This window comes from Chaetura pelagica, unplaced genomic scaffold, assembly GCF_000747805.2.
Source record: "Chaetura pelagica isolate M959 unplaced genomic scaffold, ChaPel_1.0 scaffold248, whole genome shotgun sequence".
NCBI classification, from domain to species: Eukaryota; Metazoa; Chordata; class Aves; order Apodiformes; family Apodidae; genus Chaetura; species Chaetura pelagica.
In genome coordinates, this window is record NW_009954309.1 from 1,733,758 (window position 1) to 1,753,204 (window position 19,447).

Below are 19,447 nucleotides of genomic sequence, written 5' to 3' on the forward strand. Positions count from 1 at the left end.
AAACTTATCCTTCACCTTATACCCACACATTGTAGCTGCACCACAGAACACACTTGGAGCAAGGGTTTTATTCCAACCAAAAGCATTCTACGATGCATTATATCAGATTTTCATCTTTTGGAGAAAAATCCTATACTTTAGTCTTGATGTTTAAGTAGTATTTTTGCTGCATTGTAAGACAGTGCCAAAACAAGATGCTGCAGTCTGCCACCATTAGAAACACAAGGAGTGGGATGTGTTGGGGTTTTTTGTGTGTTTAGATTTAAGAAGTCTCCCACAAAGATTCTTCAAGTAAATACAGGTTATTTGACTCCTGAGGAAAACAGGATGGATTACATGTATCCCATGTTGCTTTTTGTTTCCCATCTTTTCTTGGCTTCAAATCTAAAAAAAAAAAAAAAGAGCACAAAAATCATCTTAGGAATCATAAGCATACATGTTTTCAACCATACTATTTTTAAGAACAAAAAAATGTTAATATTGTAATAAAAACATGGAGACATATGTAGCCATATAACCACTACATTAATTCTGGTAAAGCCTCTGTACTTAAGTCTGATACACTGTTAAAAAAAACCCAAACAAACCACAAAAAAACCTCCCAAACCCAACAAGGTTAAACTAAACAAATAAGATTAGCACAAACCTATTTCAACTAAGAAAACATTAAACTGAGATTGTATTGTATATGCTCAGTGCCAATGAAACCACAAATGTTTAATTACATACTCAAATGACTTACCCCCAAGCAAGCTTCTTTTTCTTTCTTGCTTCTTGGGCAGCCTCTGCTTCTTGCTTGGCTTTTACAAAGTTGCGGCAAGCGGCAGCTTTGGCAATTTTCACACCAAGCTAAGACACAAAAAGGAACAAAGGAAAACTGAATAGATGGAAATGGCTCAAATGAAATGTAAGCCTCACGAATTACTTGCTCTGATAACGTTCCTCAAAATTCAATAGATAGGAAAATATCTTTCAAATATGAGGCTGATGCTGTACTATTAGATCAGACGAGTGAGAATGTGCCGCAAGAGATATACAAAGGAGCTGGATCTTGGGGCAAGCAGTTCTTTTTGCATCGCTCCTTTTTAAGAACCCTAGCAGGGAGATAGACCACTAGATCCTTTTGTTTGCTTGTTTTTTAAATAAATATATACACACACAAGTGCAGCCTCCATTCCTAAGACTAGCCTGTGACCTCAGCTGTGCCAACACAACAGTATCAGGTCTTAGCGATACAGAAGCCACCAAAAAGGTAGTAGCACCGGTACTACTGGTAGCCATGTTTTAACCTCTCTGTCCAGAAAGAGACCAAGGCAGTGTCCTTAGAGCAAGTCTGGCAGTTACTCTTCACATTACCAGCTTTTAGATTAGTAGTGTGGTAACATGCATGCTTTTCAAGTAAGGTTGTAATAGGCAGTAGATGCACACCACTTTACTTTCATAAACTTATACTCTAGGAATTAAGCAATGAAACAAAAAGTTACTGTGAACTATGACCAAATTATCTCCCCCAATCAGCATTCATAACTTGTTCACTGTGGTTACATTTTATGATTGCTGTCATTTAACCAAAACTGCTGCTAACTGTGGTGACAAACAAGTTTCCTTCCTATCTGCTCCAAAACCTTCTGAAGCAGTGAAGACATTTCTGACTGGATAATCTCAGTTTCCCAAAAAGCATCATGGGAGCATCAAACAAGAGAGGCATGGGAGACCCAAGGGACAGAACACTCCTGAACACTTTGGTCCCATTATTAATGGTAATACACTTCAATAATCTGCAGCATCCATACAGGTGATTCTTATTTATTCGGAGACATTTTATCTACATACAATGAGGGAAAACTGAACACATCTTCAGGTGTAGGTACACTGACACATCTACAACTCTGCCACCAAACACCCACCTTGCAGGTAGGTAGATACCCTGATCATTTTGTTAACAAAGTAAAACAAAACAGCCTCACTAAAAGCTATTCTGTTATGGTCCTTTCAGGGTTCAAGAATCAGGAAAGCAGCCTTTCTGCACAAGGCTTTAAGAGTCCACATACATGAAGGCACTAAGCACACCCTCCGTTTCCTCTCTACACACTGGCAGCCCAACCAGTTAAGAGGTGAGTATATTTTTAAAGGAAACCTGTGTAAAACAAATCATGCTAAAACAGTTTTTCATCTACTTTTTGCATGTTTTAAGGTCATAAATATGTACCTATGGAATAATCTTGATGCATTAAAAAAACCTCCTGTGACCAGACATTTCAAATCTTTTATGTTATTAGCTGCATTATTTTCCCCCTGAGGAGCAACATTTTATATAATCAGTAATTCAATGTCACCATCTGAACTGCCAGATCTCTAGTCAGAGACTAGAAAATATTCTCTTATTTGCATTGTCACAATATTTAAGGGCAGATATTAACTTCAATACACTTGCAGTAGAAAAATGCTTAAAAAACTCATCTAAAATATTACAAAAGTGTTTTCTTGCTAATTGAAACAGGACTAATTATTAGCTAAAAAAAAAAAAGCAATCTGATGGCTGGAGTCAATCAGTGGACCCATGCCTTGGTTTTTTTTCAACCTTATTTTGTATATCTTAACATACACTAAATTAGCCCTTACTATATGATTAATAAGATAAGAGCACCTCCTTACAATATCTTTCAGCGGCCTATTGAATACTTATGCACAAAGAAACACAAGTGAGGTGCTGCAGTATTTCTTGGAAGACAGAATGAGTTCTTCCATCTTTGAGAAGTATGGGAAAAATTGGATAATATCCTCCATGGTGTGAGTGGAAATAAAAGGAGGAACATTTTGCAGCATTAATGTTATCATTTCTAGGCTACAGAGTCAAATTTGAGACACATAAAAACAAGCGTGTTGCCATATAAACATACACACAATCATTTCAGTCAGATTAAATGTCTTCTGCTCCCACCCACACCCAGACATACATCTTCACTGCCTCCCCTCCCAGAAGAAATCCATAAAAGCTTGGTCAATGGGTTTTGCATTAAAAAAACATTTCAGGTCATCAGATAACTCAATAAAATACCATCTTAAAAGCAGTAAGAAAGCATGAATAAAAACATATACAACAATTTCTTGTGTAGTCAAAGTATCAGCATTTTCCATATAGAACATCCAATATTTTGCTGCATTTTAATTAAGGTGTCTAAACATTATCACAAAGAACTGCAAATTGGTCAGAGCACGCAGTAAGGAAAATTAAGCTCTAAAGGCTTTTTATCACCATATTTCAGGAACCAAGGGTGTAAAATGTTCTAATTTGGGATATATTAAAAGCCATAAAAGGTCTTTCAAAAAGATTAATGGTACTTTGCTTGGATTTAAGATAAGGGCTTTAGCTGGTTGGAAAAGCAGGGCCCTGGCTAGACCCTTGAGGCATTCATCTTTACAGCCACTTGGAAGATTTGTAAAAGCGTCTGCATAACCTCAAGCAAACGCACTGCGACATTTTTTTTTCCTTGACATTCCTTTCAATTTTACAGGTTTAAAGTGTGTAAATCATATTGGGCAGTAAAGCTGATATAATGGCTCATCCTGCTAACACAATATATGTATTTCTTTTAAGACAAACTTAAAAAAACAACTTCTTTTCTACAGGGCAAGGACCTTTCCATCTTGAAGTTGACCAATAATAATGTCAAATATTTTACTCTAGATGTTTAACGGAGCATAAATGAAAATTCTATCTCTCTTATTTTTAATAAATGCTCTACTCCTCTGAAATTGTTACCTTGCAACTCATTTCTGAAGCTTTGCTTCTTTTTGAACAGTTTCAAGGCATTTATTTAAAAATACCAATTATCATACTTTAACTTTTTATGGAATAACAGGTCTCAATGAAAAATATTTATGCTCTTCTCTTTTGTTCTTTAATTAAATGAAAACAGATGTTTTCTGAAGTAAAGCGGAACCATTACTGGAGTACTTAAAGTGTTAAGGTCTTTAATTTTTATATCAGTTTGGTCTACAATTCCTGATTGTCTTTACTCAAGCTCAACATTAATGTCAAGCAAGTTACCTAGGAGACGAAAGAGATCAAAGAGACAAAAACCCCTCAAATGTCTGATTAATCAAGCCTGCAAACAGCTTATTTCTTTTAGCCTGCATGCAAGTATGAAAATGAGATTCTGGGAGCCGTACATTGTGCAGATTTGTTCATTCTTATCAGAACAAAGCCAGCGGCAGCTTATTTCATGGATCATTGGCACTGTCATCAGTGCTACACAGAACGGGTGACAGCTCCTCATTTTGAGGCTTGAACAAAATTAGCAAAAAGTCGGCACAAATTAGCCTCTCATCTTTTTAGTAATATGACATTATTCATTTACTTTTTATCCAATTTTTAATTTTTTCCTTGTCAGCTATCCCTTTCTAGTGTTTCCTGCACAGCATCATAAAACATTTTTAAAACAAGCAAAGAAATGGCTGAAGTTGAAATAGTGTGTAAAGTTCAGGCAGCAGAGTAAACATTTGGATTAAGCTGCAGCAGAATCTACTGTAACTTGCAGAAAAGTTCCTTGAAAATCAAGACATTCCACATTAAACATCACACAGGAAAGACTTTTCATTAAGAGAGCACAGTGCAATTAAATGCTGAATGGTAAAAATAATGAGACAACAGATTCAAGAACTGCTCCAGAAATATCTAGGTATGATATGCAAAGAGCTAAAGGTACAGAAGCTCTAACAAAACATCTATATTCAAACAGGTCCTGAAATATCCTATGATCATACCAGCGAAGCCAAACAGCCTTTTAATACAGTGTTACAGCTTCTCATCAAATATGAATCTAGTTATTTCAGGGTTGCCTTTAGCAATGATTTTCTCCTTTTATGTTATGGAATGTTATCCGTTGCTGACGTATATAAAATATATAAAGCAAACAAGAATACCGAGTGGATTTTGCACTGAAGATTGTCCCCTTTCAATGATGTGCCCAACTTCCACTGTAAAATACTTTGTAATACGTTTGTTGTATTTTTATGCTGGGTACTACAACATCAAATTATATTTGGATAGCAGAGTAATGGAGCAAGGACAGAAAACTGTTCTAAAAATAAGCTCTTTGCCAGATTTAAACATTTACATGCAAGTAACTTCTTCCATTCATGAGAAAACACAGCATTAAAAAATTAACTATAAGCTGTTAGATGCTTTACACAGCCCCCTTATAAGAAAGGCAGTTTTAAAAAAAGAACTGTAGTACTGTTTTCAGCAATTTCTTTATCTCTGTTCTTCTAAGTAAGAAAGCTTATTAACAAGCTTTGAACTTAAAATCACATTTACAATAATGTGCCATCAACAGTTTTATAAGCTAATTAGAAAAAAAGATTAATTAATGACTGGCTGCTAATAAAATGGCAATCATGAAGAAAGAAACCAAGGGTGCTAAGCTTCAACTACCACCAATTAAGAGCTAATTACAAACAAATTATATATGTGTTTTGCTGTGGGCTTTAATTTACTAAAATGGTTTTAATTAAAAGAGAAAACATGCTGATTAATTGAACTGCAGAAAAAATCTACAGTATAAACTGTGCTTTGTCTGTCTCTTTAATTAGACTTGTAACATCTGAAATCTTTTTTTAAGGTTTGTTAAGGAAAAGATATACATAATTAAGGGAGCATAAGAATGTAATTCTAGGTGATAACTCTGCCATGTTCCAAAGGTTAAAATAAAACAACCTCAATGAAGAAAGATATTTGGAAGCACCTCTACTAAGTGTTAGAAAGAAAATCCTTCAGAGTTAAAAAGTAAACTCCTCTTTATTTTCTCCCCAGGTCTTTCAATGGGCAAGGCTTCCATATTAACTGTTGCTTGGTTACATTCCATATAAAACTGCATCAATCTCTTCAGGAACCCAAAAGCACTATGATAAATAGTGAATGTTGCACAGAATTTACAAATTAAATCCTATTTTACCAACAGAAGAGCATCAAGTACTCTAACCTATCCACCTGTAACAGTAACGTGTGCCTGACCTCATGATCAATCATATCCTACACCCAGATTTTCAAATGGAAAACAGCTTCCAGAATGATTCTTACTGGTCACAACACACAACCTAACAACACATGTACTTCCCATTCTAAATTATGACTGCAAGTTCCTTGCAGACAACAGATACTAATCTGATCATTAGAAAATGGTGAAAACTGCCAAAATAAATTTTGAAGTCAACAGCAGGATTGATCTTGCTGTAACATAAGAATGGAACTCCAGTGAACAGCCAATTCATTTTGTCAATTACAATCTAGACCTTTCACATAAGCTTGATTACGATGCCATCGTTTCCCTATAAAATGTAGCTTCTCAAAAACGTTTCACAAAAGTGTTTTACCAAAATGTGAGAAGCCACAAAGCTGAGCACTTTGTGCTGTCAAAAACCCTGCACTATTTAGAGACTGACAACTACTTCAGGAATTTAGCACACTGAACTACAAAATATTTTAAGCGTTGCTTTTGACAGGTAAGTCTACTATGGTCAAGATTATTTTACCATGTTCAGATTACAGTCCTCAGGCTAGTGCAGTCTGAGACAATGTGGCACCTACCAACCAGGCAGTTAACACAAAATCCACAAGCAAATTCGAGGTTTTGCCTGAGCAGTTCTCTGAATATTAAGAGCCATAAGAAACCTGCATTCTGCTTCTTGAGACACGGTACAATGATTTAAGTGCAAAATTCCAATGAAAAAATCTGTATCTAGGGCAAAAAAAGCTTGGAAAATATTTTCAGGTTTCTATACAATGGGTGGTGGTGGGGAATCTGTTTAAAATATTTGGCTTAATTAGGAAAAGCACTCTTAAAAGTATCACTCCAAATTGTTTTACAGCAAAGTGAAATTACCAGATACTACCACACCCCATCCTTACTCAAAAGGATAAATACAACGTTCATGGGAAAAGGTTCAGAATTTTTTTCTTAACTCCTACATTTAATATTAACAATTCTACTAGCATCTCTCAAACAAGTCATCAGTAAATGCAGTGTTTGAACACCAGCTTTGGGTATGCCCAATCTGCACTTGAAAAGCAGAACTTTAAAACATGAAGGACTCTGCCAATGCTGAAAGTCCTTGGGACAGCAAATGGATTACCATAATAATACCATAATAAACTTTAACTGTGCATCTTATACCAGCAATTAATTGGTAGTTATTTAATACTAACAGCATTATGCTGTAGGTATTGCAGAAATAATTCATTCTAACAGTGTGTTTAAAAATCCACAGTAAATTAAGATTAAGCAGTATGACCCACCTGCATTATGTTGACACTGAACAAAAATGTATTTCATTTACTGTAACTACATAATACTGGGATGCTCAAGCTTGACTGGGTTCTAGAAGCAGTATCCCTGAAGAAGCAGAGTGACTGATGGCCTAGATTATTCTGCACAACATAATGCAGACACGCCCAGATTCTTTTAGGAAGAATTTCACTCAGATATAAAATAATGCAATCATGAATTCCAGGATTTCTAAAAATCTCAACCAAGCAGAACACCCCACAAGAGAACATGCTGTGGGGATGTGTGGGAAAGGCAACAGGGATGGCCAAGGATGCTACAGTTGGAGATCTGCTGATAATTCCCAAACCGAAATCACTTTTCTAGGCCATGAAATAGGACAACAAAAGGAGACAAGGGATAACACTTTGTAGTGAGGTCTGCCAAGAGATTAGACTCAGTATCATCATCATCACATAAGTACAATTCATTTTTAAGTAGAAAATGCAACTCCCAATTGAAAAAAAAAAAAAAAAATAGAACAATTTCGCTAGTCTCAAAAGTTATACATGAATCCACACATGCAATTACTAGTAAATGCAGAGCCTCATGCACAAGGTACCCAAGTTTTAACTTCTCTCAGTCTGAAACCTCAAAGGTTTCTACAGGAAGTTTTGTTTTAATAAACAGCATTTGTGCTTACTGGTCAGAGCAGAAGAAAGCAATAAACATACTGCTCAAAGCTTCATTTACAGCAGTACAATCATATGCTCCTTAAATAACCTGCAACGAGCACCACATGGAAACCAAGACCCAAACCCTTCAAACAGCATCATTTAGGCTTTTAGGATGCAAATTTCAGTGATCCACTCACAGCTACTAGATTATGCATGTTGCTTAAAAAAAAAATTAAAAAAATCAGTGACAGTTTAAGCAATCTGATTTTTAAAAATGTTTTCTCACTGTGTCATAGTGATAGCAAATTGACAGCATCACTTTGGCATTCCTTTGCTTTTTAGGACATGTTTTTACTGCCTATTTTCATCATGTGTTTATTTTTGGATTCATTTTTCTAAATACTGAAGCTGCCCTATCAGTTTCACAGGCTTATAAGTGTTATACATCAAAAATTAGTTTCACTTATTAAGGCAGGAAACGGCTTTAAGAACTCTGGGATCTGTGCCTCAAAGCAAAAGCTTTATCAGCAGGTTCCAGTCACTGCTTCTTGCAAAAGAAAATGGTGCCAGTTAAACCCCCATACACCTGATTTCAAAAAGAACACCTACCCACTGAACATGCTTCATGTGGCTGCTAGGGGGGCTGCACCCCAAACAGGAGGCAGCTGCTTCTCATAAGCTCCCTGTCCCCAACCCTGTACATAAAAAGATGACATTGAGATAAAAGAACAATAATTCAACCCCTTCTTTCTCTAGACTTCAGAAGTGCTGCTCTTCAGTACAGTCATAGGATAGTTCCATGCCTGACCTGCTCACAGGGTTGTGTTTGGAAGTTAGAGGGATACAAATAGGCATACTTTTAAAATTACAACTCATTTTACAAAATACTTCTTAGAAGTGAGTTAAAGGGCACACTTCTTTAAATTGCAAAGAGAAGGAAAGCAGTGATTGAGGCAATAATATACAGTATTAAAGCAGTATTTTTATTAACTGTACTTCTATACAAGACAATGATTTGTGAATCAACCTCCTTCCATAATCAAACCCTTCTCTATAGCTCTTCAATGAATCACAGTCACTGTTAGAATGATTTCCTCGGAATAAAAAGTATTTTAAAAAATCCATTAAAAAAAATAAACAGCTTCTTAAAATCACAGTGAAAAATTATTCTTTCAGTGGGTTACTCAGCACATCATTAAAGCAGTAGAGAGCCCCAGTGAATTCACATGGATTCTGCCTCAACAGATCTCATGAGATCAAGTCAGAGCCATTTGAGTTTTCCTTTTCTCAACATACTATTTATTCAGATAAACCCACTTAACCAAAACCAAGTCAAGGCTGTGAATACTAATAATGTTTCAAGCATTTTGTTTTCAGAATTACAACATGCTAATATTTGAAAGTCAACAATTTGGAGCTAATGTTCCACAAATAGTAATACACTGCTAGCACATGGGATATGCTAGATGTTGCACAATGCCATGGCTACCAAAACCAGGTAACAGTTTATCATAAATATTACAAAACCTTAAAAATTCTTACATTAATTTGTTTTTATAGTCAAACAATTTGCACTAGAACCTCAGTATGTTTTATTGATTACGATACTCTAACCACTTAAGAGAAGACAGGATAATGACATTTGCGAAGGAGAACAGTAAGGTAGAATAACAGTATCACAGTGAGAAGCTGGTCAGACTTATAGGGAACATTAAGTGACATTCCCATCAGTGTCAATAGCTGTTATCTTTGCAGACTGAAGTTCTGTAATCACCTGGGAGAAGGCAGGCTAAGAGCCTAGTCATTAGAAAGTGCCCTGGGTGACTAATTGTGGGAGTTTAAAAATTGTGTCAGAACACCTACAGTTAAGGTTCTCTAAGCAAGGCTAGGGGAAACCAGGAGCTGTATTTCCCATTTCAAAAGCCATGTTTTTAAAGCCATCACAATGTTGTATGATACTGCATTAAACAGATTCAAATCTGCAATTTCACATTAAAGCTTAGCTTGAATCCCTGTACTTAAAGATATATTTTAAATATTTGTATGAGAATGACAATTACTCAGAATTTGTCTCTCTTAATGCTTTTCTAATACCTTTGAATTTTAGTAGTATATAAACTGGACAGAGTCTCCCCATTAACTCTGAAGACAGGAAAGCATAAAAGATAGAATGAAAGCAAAAATACATATAATTAATTTCTCATATAAAATATTAGAAATTAGATTACTTAAAAATGATAGCTCTCCCACTCAACTCAAGCAGTACTTTTTTAGTTATTGTTTCTTACATGGCTTCAAAATTATTCCAACTCTCTTTTTATCCTAATTTTCTTCCTTTGCATTTTCTCCCCTGTGCAAAAATAACAATGGGCAGCACAGCCTTCATGGATCTCAATTACATACTTCAGCTGCTACCACCTACCACACATGCACCAATTTAATTATTTCTTATATGAAACTGCAATTACCAAAGGCATCTGGTAGATTCCTCACCAGTTTAACTATTCACCCAGCACTGCATATCAATGTAAAGGGTCCACTTTTTATAGCAAAGAGTTGCACAGCCTCCAAAAATTACTCAGATACACCAACTAACACATCACCTTGTAAAAAAACTGAGTTACTTGCACCTGGATGTTTAATATGCATTTATATTCTAAAAATTATGGCAAGGAGGAAAAAACCCTCAAACATTAATTCTATAAGCACCTAAGGCATCATTAAATCTATAAGCATCTAAGGGTATAACATGTTTGACATCCATGTACTCCCATTCTTTTCAGAATTCTTCCAGCCATCAACTCCTGGTCACATGAATAGACAAGGAAAAAAAAAACCACTAGTGCATGAGGTTGGGTATTTCTGCCCTTACCTGTGCAAGTCTTGCTCTAAACTTGCTAAATCTCCACCGTCTTTAAGGCTTCCCAAGCTTACTGGGGGGAAATGCAAAACAAAATCTGAGGCACAGGGAACTGACAGGATGGGAACAACATACTCATGTTTTCTTGGCTTGTGAAATGGAGAAAAATTAAAAGCTTAATGTAGGGGGCTAATTATTGACTATTCTGACCCGTGGAGTTGGCATGAAGGCTTTAAAGCAAGGTTACTGGGGATGGCTCATGGTTTCATTTTCAGTTTTTATACACAGTTACAGTTGTTCAAGCATTACTAGATCAGCAGCAAAATCCTTCACTTACTGACAGAAATCTGCTAAGGAAACAAGAAATATGCCCCAAACCATCTTCAAGGTTATTTCAGCTGTGGCACTCTTTGTACAGATGTACAAAACTGAATGTTTCATAAAGAGTTTTAGTTAATAGGCCACTTACCTCACGAATGGCTAATCTGTCACTCAGCTCCTCAGCTTTATCAATGTCACCTTCAGCCACAGACTTCTCTATGCTAAGTTCAAGGCCAGACTGGAGAAAGAAAAGCAAATATCTTTAGGACAAATAAAGAAACAACATGTTTAAAGGCAGGTATCTCCTTTCTACAAACATTTCTTTTATAAAATTATTTATTTTAAGACACTGCATAAACCTGTAATTTCTATGTAACACAAATCACTTTGTCTATGTATTGTGATGGACAGTATAATTAAGAATTCACTGAAAGGCTGCCTGAGCACAATCACTGCATTAGTTCCACCTTACATGCAGGATAATACCATAGGTTAAAAAAATTACACGGACTAGTTTATGCCTGTCACAATAAAACTTCATCTGAAGATCTGGCTTATCTCTTCCATCCCTGGAGCTTTCTAAACAAATTGTGAAATATATGTGTCAGGTAACATGAAGAATGGCAATTACCACTGTATAGTTACAGTTTTAAGATCTTATCTTTATCCAAAAACTGAGCTCTGGCATGGTGCCACTCCACTGTGCTAATACATCACATGTCTAGAAGTCCTACAGCAATGGAAAAGCTTCAGAATTCACCCTCTGAAAATAAGAACCTCTATGATCAACACAACCTTTTAGCAACACTTACAAATAATGCAACAATAAAAAGTAAATATTTACTGGAAGTTACAGCTGGACACTGCTGAAGGAAGACAGAAGGGTAGTGCAGCAGTAGGCACTGACTTGAAAATTTCACAAAACACTCTCCTAACAGAAGACAATTTTACAGTCTCACTGGCTTTTACATATTAGTGATGCTAAAGAAAACACATTTGACAGTTTCATATCATACACTTTTTAAAAAGATAATAAGAAATGGAATTATTGGGAAACTGATCTGCAAAGACTGCATTTGAATTACTTCAGTGGAAGTTGGAAAAAAAGTGCACAACTGGAAGTCACACCGATAGCAAATTCTCTTAGATGTCTTCTCTGACATTAATGACACACGCATTCTACTAGTGATAAACTCTCTGAACATGCATGGACAGCATCTGCAATTTAACACTTTGGGCCTCCTTCCAGATCTACCCTGAGCAATTTACTGACAACTGAACTCACTAAAAGAATTGAAACAGAAGCAAATAATGTCCTGTCACTTGCATGCAGAAACTTACTTTAAGCAAAGGACAGAAGCACGAGGTATCATAAAGGAGGCTAACTGAACATTTGATGTTATACAACTTAAACAGGCCTTTCCTGAAAAACTACAGAACAAACAGTGCTACGAGGAACTTGCAACCTAATGGGTTTCTTAACTTATCCATCATCTTGTACCAGTTACTTCAAATATGACCAGGGGGCCATGCAGCCATTCACTGAGGTTTGGGCAAAGGAGAGCTGGGCAAAGAGGAACCTAATGAGGTTCAACACGAACCAGAATGTAAGTGTAGAGTCCTGCACGTGGGGAGGAATAACAACATGTACCAGTACAGATTAAGAACTGACCTGCTAGAAAGCAGCACTGTGGAAAAGGATCTTGGAGTCCTGATGGACAAGTTATCCATGGGGCAGCAATGTGCCCTTGTGGCCAAAAAGGCCAATGACATCCTGGGGTGCATTAAGAAGAACGTGTCCAGCAGGTCGAGGGAGGTTCTCCTCCCCCTCTACTCTGTCCTAGTGAGACCACATCTGGAGTAGTGTGTCCAGTTCTCGGCTCCCCAGTTCAAGAGACAGGGATTTACTAGAGAGAGTCCAATGGAGGCTACGAGGATGATTAAGGGACAGGAACACCTGTCTTATGAGGAAAGGCTGAGAGACCTGGAGCTTTTCAGTCTGGGGAAGAGAAGACTGAGAGGGGATCTTATTAATGTGTACAAATATCTGAAGGATGGGTGTCAAGAATGAAGGGCCAATCTCTTTTCAGTCATGGCCTGTGATAGGACAAGGGGCAATGGATGCAAACTAGAGCACAGGAAGTTCCTCAACATGGGTAAGAGCTTCTTTACTGTGAGGGTTATAGAGCACTAGGACAGGCTGCCCAGAGAGGTTGTGGGTCTCCTCTGGAGACTTTCAAGACCCACCTGGATGTGCTTCTGTGTGATCTGCCCTAGGTGCTCCTGCTGCAGCAGGGGGGTTGGACTCAATCTCCAGAGGTCCCTTCCAACCCTGAACATTCTGTGATTCTGTGAATGTGTTATAAATCCAGAAAAAACTGTATGATAGGTTTGGTCCTCTAATTCCTATAGCCACTGGAGTCAACTAAAGGATTTACATGACACATTTTAAAGTTAAAACACAACATTAAAAAAAAGCAAAAGAAAAGACAGACAATGCATATAAAGTGTTCTGTCTCAGAAAACAAAACCAGAGAAGAGGCACGGTCACGGCTCAAAAGAAAGTATAGCAACCTCTCCCTCCAAACACTATTCATATGTTGCCTAAAGGAAATTCATTTAAAATGTGAACAAAATTAACCTTCCTCAGCAACTTGCTCATTTACTTCACTTGTAATGTCTCCCTTTTATTCCTATATCAGTTAAGGCCGAGTTCTTTTACTGACAAGCACAAGCTGACATTGCTTTTGGATCAACAGTCACCTTTTGTGGAGCTCTGCTATCTACAGGTGATTCAAATCTGTCATTGATCCCAAAGTACTGTGTAAGTTCTTTCCATTTCTCTTCATTTGCCAACTGTTGACTACTAGAAACAAACAAACAGAAGTCATTAATATAACCATTTAGGTTGGAAAAGACCTTTAAGTTTATCAAAGCCAACTGTAAACCTTACTCTGGTGAAAAGGATGAAAAAGAGAAGGAGAAACAGGCTAAACAGGACCTTGTATTCAGATACATGAAAAAAATCATTAGGAATAACATCAAGTCCATTTAAATTTATATTAAATAATGCATTTCTTAAAACCAAGCAATGAACTCCATCAATCAATCACTGGTATCAAATTCAGCATGCCCAACAGAGACACTGAGTGATTTCAGCAGGTATTCTACATGTTGTTCAAAGCTAGGCTTTGGCCATGCATGTGGTCAAGCTTTTCACAACGTGTGCCTAATATTAAAAACAGACCTCAGCTAATCACATGGATCTGGTTATACCTCTTAGTCACTTCATCGTTCTTTTTCTGTTTTCCTAGGGGGGAGAAAAGAAAGATCCAACATTAAACAGTCATACCCTACAGCATCCAGTGAAGTTAACAGAACTATAATTGGTGACATTTCCTTTGAACGATTGACACTCTGGGATTTTACCACATGATAATGTGAATTTAAACCAGTCAGCTGTAAGGCTTTTCATACAAAGAAACTTTTACAATATCTGTGAAGGAGTTTCAACCAGCACACACACAAAAATGGTTTAGGAATTACTGACATACACTTAGCCAGTACAAATCAGTATTAACTGAGTAAATTGTACTTCCTTTTTAAAAAGGGAACAAATATATTACTTGACCTTTAAGTAGCAACTCACAACTAGTCCTACAAGTGATGGATACAGCTGGAAAAAAACCAATCTTAGCTAATAGCTAGAATTCATCTACTCATTCAAGTCTTGCTAAAAAAAACAAACAAACGATCCAACCCAAAATCAAGCAAAAAACCCCACCAAAACCCAGCAAATCCCACTTCCTATGTATTTTACACTAATTCCACATTGAGAAAACAAATTATGTGATTATATAAAACACCTTTTCTACGGCGCTTCCTTTTTCTGCTCTTGTTTTCCTGATTCGCTTGGATTTTCATTTCACGGTTTTTCTTCTGAAGCTCCACAAATTTCTACAAGATGAAGAAAAGGCACGTCAGTATTTTTTTTCCCCATTTAAAAAAAATAATAATAATCACATCATGTGCTGAGAAATGTCCCAGTTTCTTATTTATCCACAGTGCTTTTTGTTCCTATCACACTAAAAGTTATGCAACAAGAACATCCAGCTCTGATGGTTAAACCAGAATTGGCTTTTGTCTTCCATCACCTCTCTCTGCCCTCCCTAAATACCAGAACCATTCAAACCCAACAGTTTTCTCCTGGGACATGACATTGAGTACACTTATAGAATATCCTGAGCTATTCCACATATCGTTACTGCCTCCCTGGTAGTGTGTAATCCAAGTATGACTGCCACCACAGCCCTCACACAGCAGGATGGATGGAGGAGAACAGCTAGGTTTGGGCAGATCTTATTTAGACTCAAGAGCCTAAACCAGGAGATTGGTATTCTGATTTTTTTTTTTTTTTCTCCAATCTTTCCATGCAACAGGAAAATCAAAAGGTTATAAGAAACTCTGAGCCTGAATGCCTGCAACTAACCCCCTCAGAAAGCAGAAGATGCACCTCTCCTTTGCAGCTGTGCCTCACCAGACCAGGGGCTGATGCACTCGGCTGCAAATCATTAAAAGATCAACAGAAAACCTGCAGAAAGCAGTGATGAAGCTCAGAGCCCACACAGTTCCAAGAACACAGGTCTTTATCCAAACATTCCCCCACCATGCTTCCCATCACCACTGCAACTAGAAGGTAAAAATAAGTGATACTCACTTCCTATAGAAATTCCTGATGAAACAATCTAAGGTATATTACAATAACTGTACTTTCATAATCTTTTACTTAATTTCAGATTTGTATACTGAATGTTCAACATTGAGTTAATTTTAAAATTAGCCATTTGACTTTTGAGTATCTTGTACTTCTGCCCTGAACATTTCAAGACCTGCAATGATACCCACCTTCCACGTATTTAAAGAAATTCCAGGAGGGCACGTTTGAGACTCATTTTCTCCATCTGTCACTGATACCACAACAGGTTCACTGATGACATCACTTTCAGGTCTATCCTCCCGGAATTCAGAGAGCTGAACTCTTTCAGTATCTTCTTTTGCACCTTCCTTGGAAAGGGAACCATGTGATTCATCTCCCTCATCAGAACTCAAGTCAACATCACTTTCATTAAGTCCTGGAGGTAACAGTCCACTCCACATCTTCCAGTTTAAACAAGTCCAAGACACCTCAAGTCACACTGCAAGGACACCAGAGGCAAGTGAGCTTACCCATGCCAAGATAAAAGCGTAACCAGCAGAAAAGAGAAGCAGAAATACGCACAGAATCAGAAATATTTTAATTCAGAATAACAGAACCGCTTTGGTTGGAAAAGCGCTTTAAGATCATTAACGCAGCACTGCCGAGGCCACCACCAAACACGTCCCTCATCCCCGTATCCACGCGGCTTGTAAACCCCTTCAGGGACGGTGACTCCAGCAGCGCCCCGGGCAGCCCGTGCCAGGGCCTGGCAGCCCTTGCAGGAAAGAAAATTGTAGAGAACATCCTGATTCACCTCGAGAAAAGCAGCCACCATTAGATGCTTTACACAAGGACGTTATAAAGCTTCTAATACTCACTATTTCAGCGACAGGCGGAGGATTTAAACACCCAGCTTGAAGATATTCGCTCCCTTTCCCCCCCTCCCCCCCCCTTCCTTATTCTTCCAAGTTCTTTCTGCCGGTGTTTGAGCAGCTCCTCGCCGTTCGTCCCCGGGGCAGGGCGGGCCGGACACGGGGAGCCCCGCAGGGGCGGGACAGGACGGCGAGGAGCCCCCTGGGGAAGGCGTTTCGGAAGAGGCCGATCAGCACCCCCCGGCACCGGGAATCCCTCCCCCGGCCCTGTTTACCTGCCCGCCATCTTGGCACCGCCGCAACACCACGCCCGCCCATTGGCCCCTGCCCCCGCAGCCAATCAGCGGGGTATCCCCACCTGCTAAGGCCGCCCTGCAGCTTCCTCGCACCCACGGGGGTCTGACAGCCCGACGTGCGCCGGGTGGTTGTGTCAGAACGAACAGCAGTGCGCTGGAAGAAAGACAAGTGACGCGTTTCACAGCCAACCTCGTTGTAATAAAGAAGTATGGCCGTCTGTTTCAAAAGGAAACCTTGTAACTTGTACAACGCCTAAATATTTACACTAGGATATTGTCACTAGCGTCAGCAACCTCACTCTTCAAGGATGGGAAAATCCTTCTTAAGTTCTCACTGGCATCTTGGGTTTATGTGGTAAAGAGAAGGACCTCCAAAACACTAGATCTTTCAAGGTTGTTCACTGTGGATCGTTTTCCAGCCTCACATGTCTCTTTTGCCTTTAAACTGCTCAAAGAATGTAGAAAAGCTGTTAGAAACTCGACAGGAATCCTGAGCCAAGTAGCACTGGTGCTCGGTGCTTCAAAGGTGAACAGGGAGTCTATGCAGAGCACTCAAGACAAACAAATATTTAGAAGCAATCTGAACGTGATTCAGCAAGAACATCTTGTTTATAAGGAGCAACAGGAAGGCAGGCACAGAGAAACTGCAAGAAAAAGAGTAAGAGATAAGGCTGAAGTCACTAGCATTGAAATGTACTTGAAAGATCAGGGGGTTTGTGAGTGAAATAATCTGTAAGAAGATGCGTTTTTGAGTGACTATTTGACACTTTGAAAACTAAGTGTCAATACTTCTGAGAAGGGAATTTCTGACACAACCCAGTTGTGGACAAAGAGTTCATCTACAAGGGGAATGAGAAATGGGCAAGAGTTTAACTAGTAAGAAGGCACATAATAGGGAATATGGCTTTGAATAAGGATTTCTTGGTGGATCACAGGTTCTGGGATCAGCTGTGCATGGAAGGAGAAAACAAACACCTTTCTCATGGGCATAAACCAGAAGTTCATTTCCTTTTTATGCCATCATTTTACATCCTCAGATTCATTTCTAAAATCAATTAATTCCGTAAGTAATCACTTTTTCATGAACTACATGTAAATTTCACACTCGGCTTGCTAACTAGATTTTCCTCTCATCTGAGAAATCAATTTTTAAGAGATTTATTTTATTTACATTTAATAATTGATTGTATTTGGTATACAGATAAGTGGTAGTTGGTAAATGTGTTGGAATTGGATAGTCATTGCCATTTGTTCTAGTCAGATGTTAGACCAGTAGGCTGCATGTTATTTTTTTAATGTGAGCTAATTTGAGAACACTCAAAAATTGAAAGATGTGTGACATCTTTATTACCTGTAAATATGTATGTTTTGTAGGGATATATTTTCAGCTGGCAAGTTAAATTTTGTGACACAATTTGTATCCCAAAGTTGTGCTCCTTATTTGGTATCCACAAACCAGTTTGTGGCACACATTGGCACTGCTAGTGCACACAAATGAAGTGTTCAAATGTTCACCTGCATTTAGTATAATAATTGCAAACATATTGTATTTGTAATTTTAAAAAGCCAAATTTCAGGATAATATCCAGTTCTCCCACAATAAACTGAATTCTTACAGGTTCTTCCATGAGAAAAAAAAGGTGGAAAGAGTTCCTTCCTGGCTTTCAGTCATCCAGAAGCATTTACATGCAAAAAGTCAGTGACTGATGAAGCTACAAAAGAGATTGTTGGCTACAACAATTTTCAACTTACTGTTTTTTGCTGAAACAATATGTAGAGTGTTTTTACATGGGCAAGAAAGGAGAAGGCACCCTTGTCACCAGCACTGTTGTCCCTATACCAGATTTGTCAGGGCTGCTATTGTATACAGAACCTGTTTTGGTGTCAAATGCTTCTCATGCCAATTTTCTCTTCCCCGTCAAGCAAATATTCAAATAATTTGATTTATTTCCTCCTGGTCAACAGATCTAACTTCCTTTCTTAGTTGAATTCCTGTTCTGGCGACCTGCCAAATGATGACTCTTACTAATGAAATGAGTCATGCCTCTGAGATTCCCATGGGACATCAAACTAGTGCGACACAGTAATTACAGGTTAATATTTTTGATGCTATTATTAAAAGCTACTTGAACTTTAGAAGGAAAGCCTGCTGCAATTAGATGTAACATCAAGTTTAGTTTTAATTTTTCAGGATCTCCATGAATTTTCAGGTTCTAGGCAGTTTTCTGTGCATCTTTCCTTTCTGCCACTGGATATTTACAGATACTACTTTGAGTCCCAGTTGTTACAGTTTACTTTGTCAGATGCATTTTCTTGTGGGAACAGGAATATGAGGTTCCTGCTATGGGGAATCTCTGTAGAGCAAAGCACATGGTCTGGTTAGGAATTGAAAACAGCCCCTCTGGGGTTTGGTCTTCCTATTTTAACTGCAGAGTAACTGAATATTAGTGTGCAGCACTA

At 38.0% G+C, this 19,447-nt stretch overlaps 1 protein-coding gene across 1 annotated transcript; it reads right to left on the reverse strand.

The window, feature by feature from the left end:
* Positions 1-332: 332 nt before the first annotated feature.
* On the reverse strand, positions 333-16,280 carry FAM204A (family with sequence similarity 204, member A). The gene is made up of 7 exons (XM_010003964.1): positions 16,029-16,280; positions 14,990-15,080; positions 14,400-14,433; positions 13,887-13,989; positions 11,272-11,361; positions 743-849; positions 333-384 (listed from the first exon to the last, which is right to left on the reverse strand). The coding sequence occupies exons 1-7, from the start codon at positions 16,278-16,280 to the stop codon at positions 333-335; spliced, it is 729 nt and encodes a 242-aa protein (XP_010002266.1).
* Positions 16,281-19,447: the final 3,167 nt, after the last annotated feature.

Excerpts from the sequence above, each read along its gene's own strand:
- FAM204A (XM_010003964.1), bottom strand. The coding sequence starts at position 16,280 with ATGTGGAGTGGACTGTTACCTCCAGGACTTAATGAAAGTGATGTTGAC. Across the intron at positions 11,362-13,886 it reads ATAGCAGAGCTCCACAAAAG|TCTGGCCTTGAACTTAGCAT; the intron begins GTGACTGTTGAT and ends TTCTTTCTCCAG. Across the intron at positions 385-742 it reads AAAAAGAAGCTTGCTTGGGG|ATTTGAAGCCAAGAAAAGAT; the intron begins GTAAGTCATTTG and ends TTTTTTTTTTAG.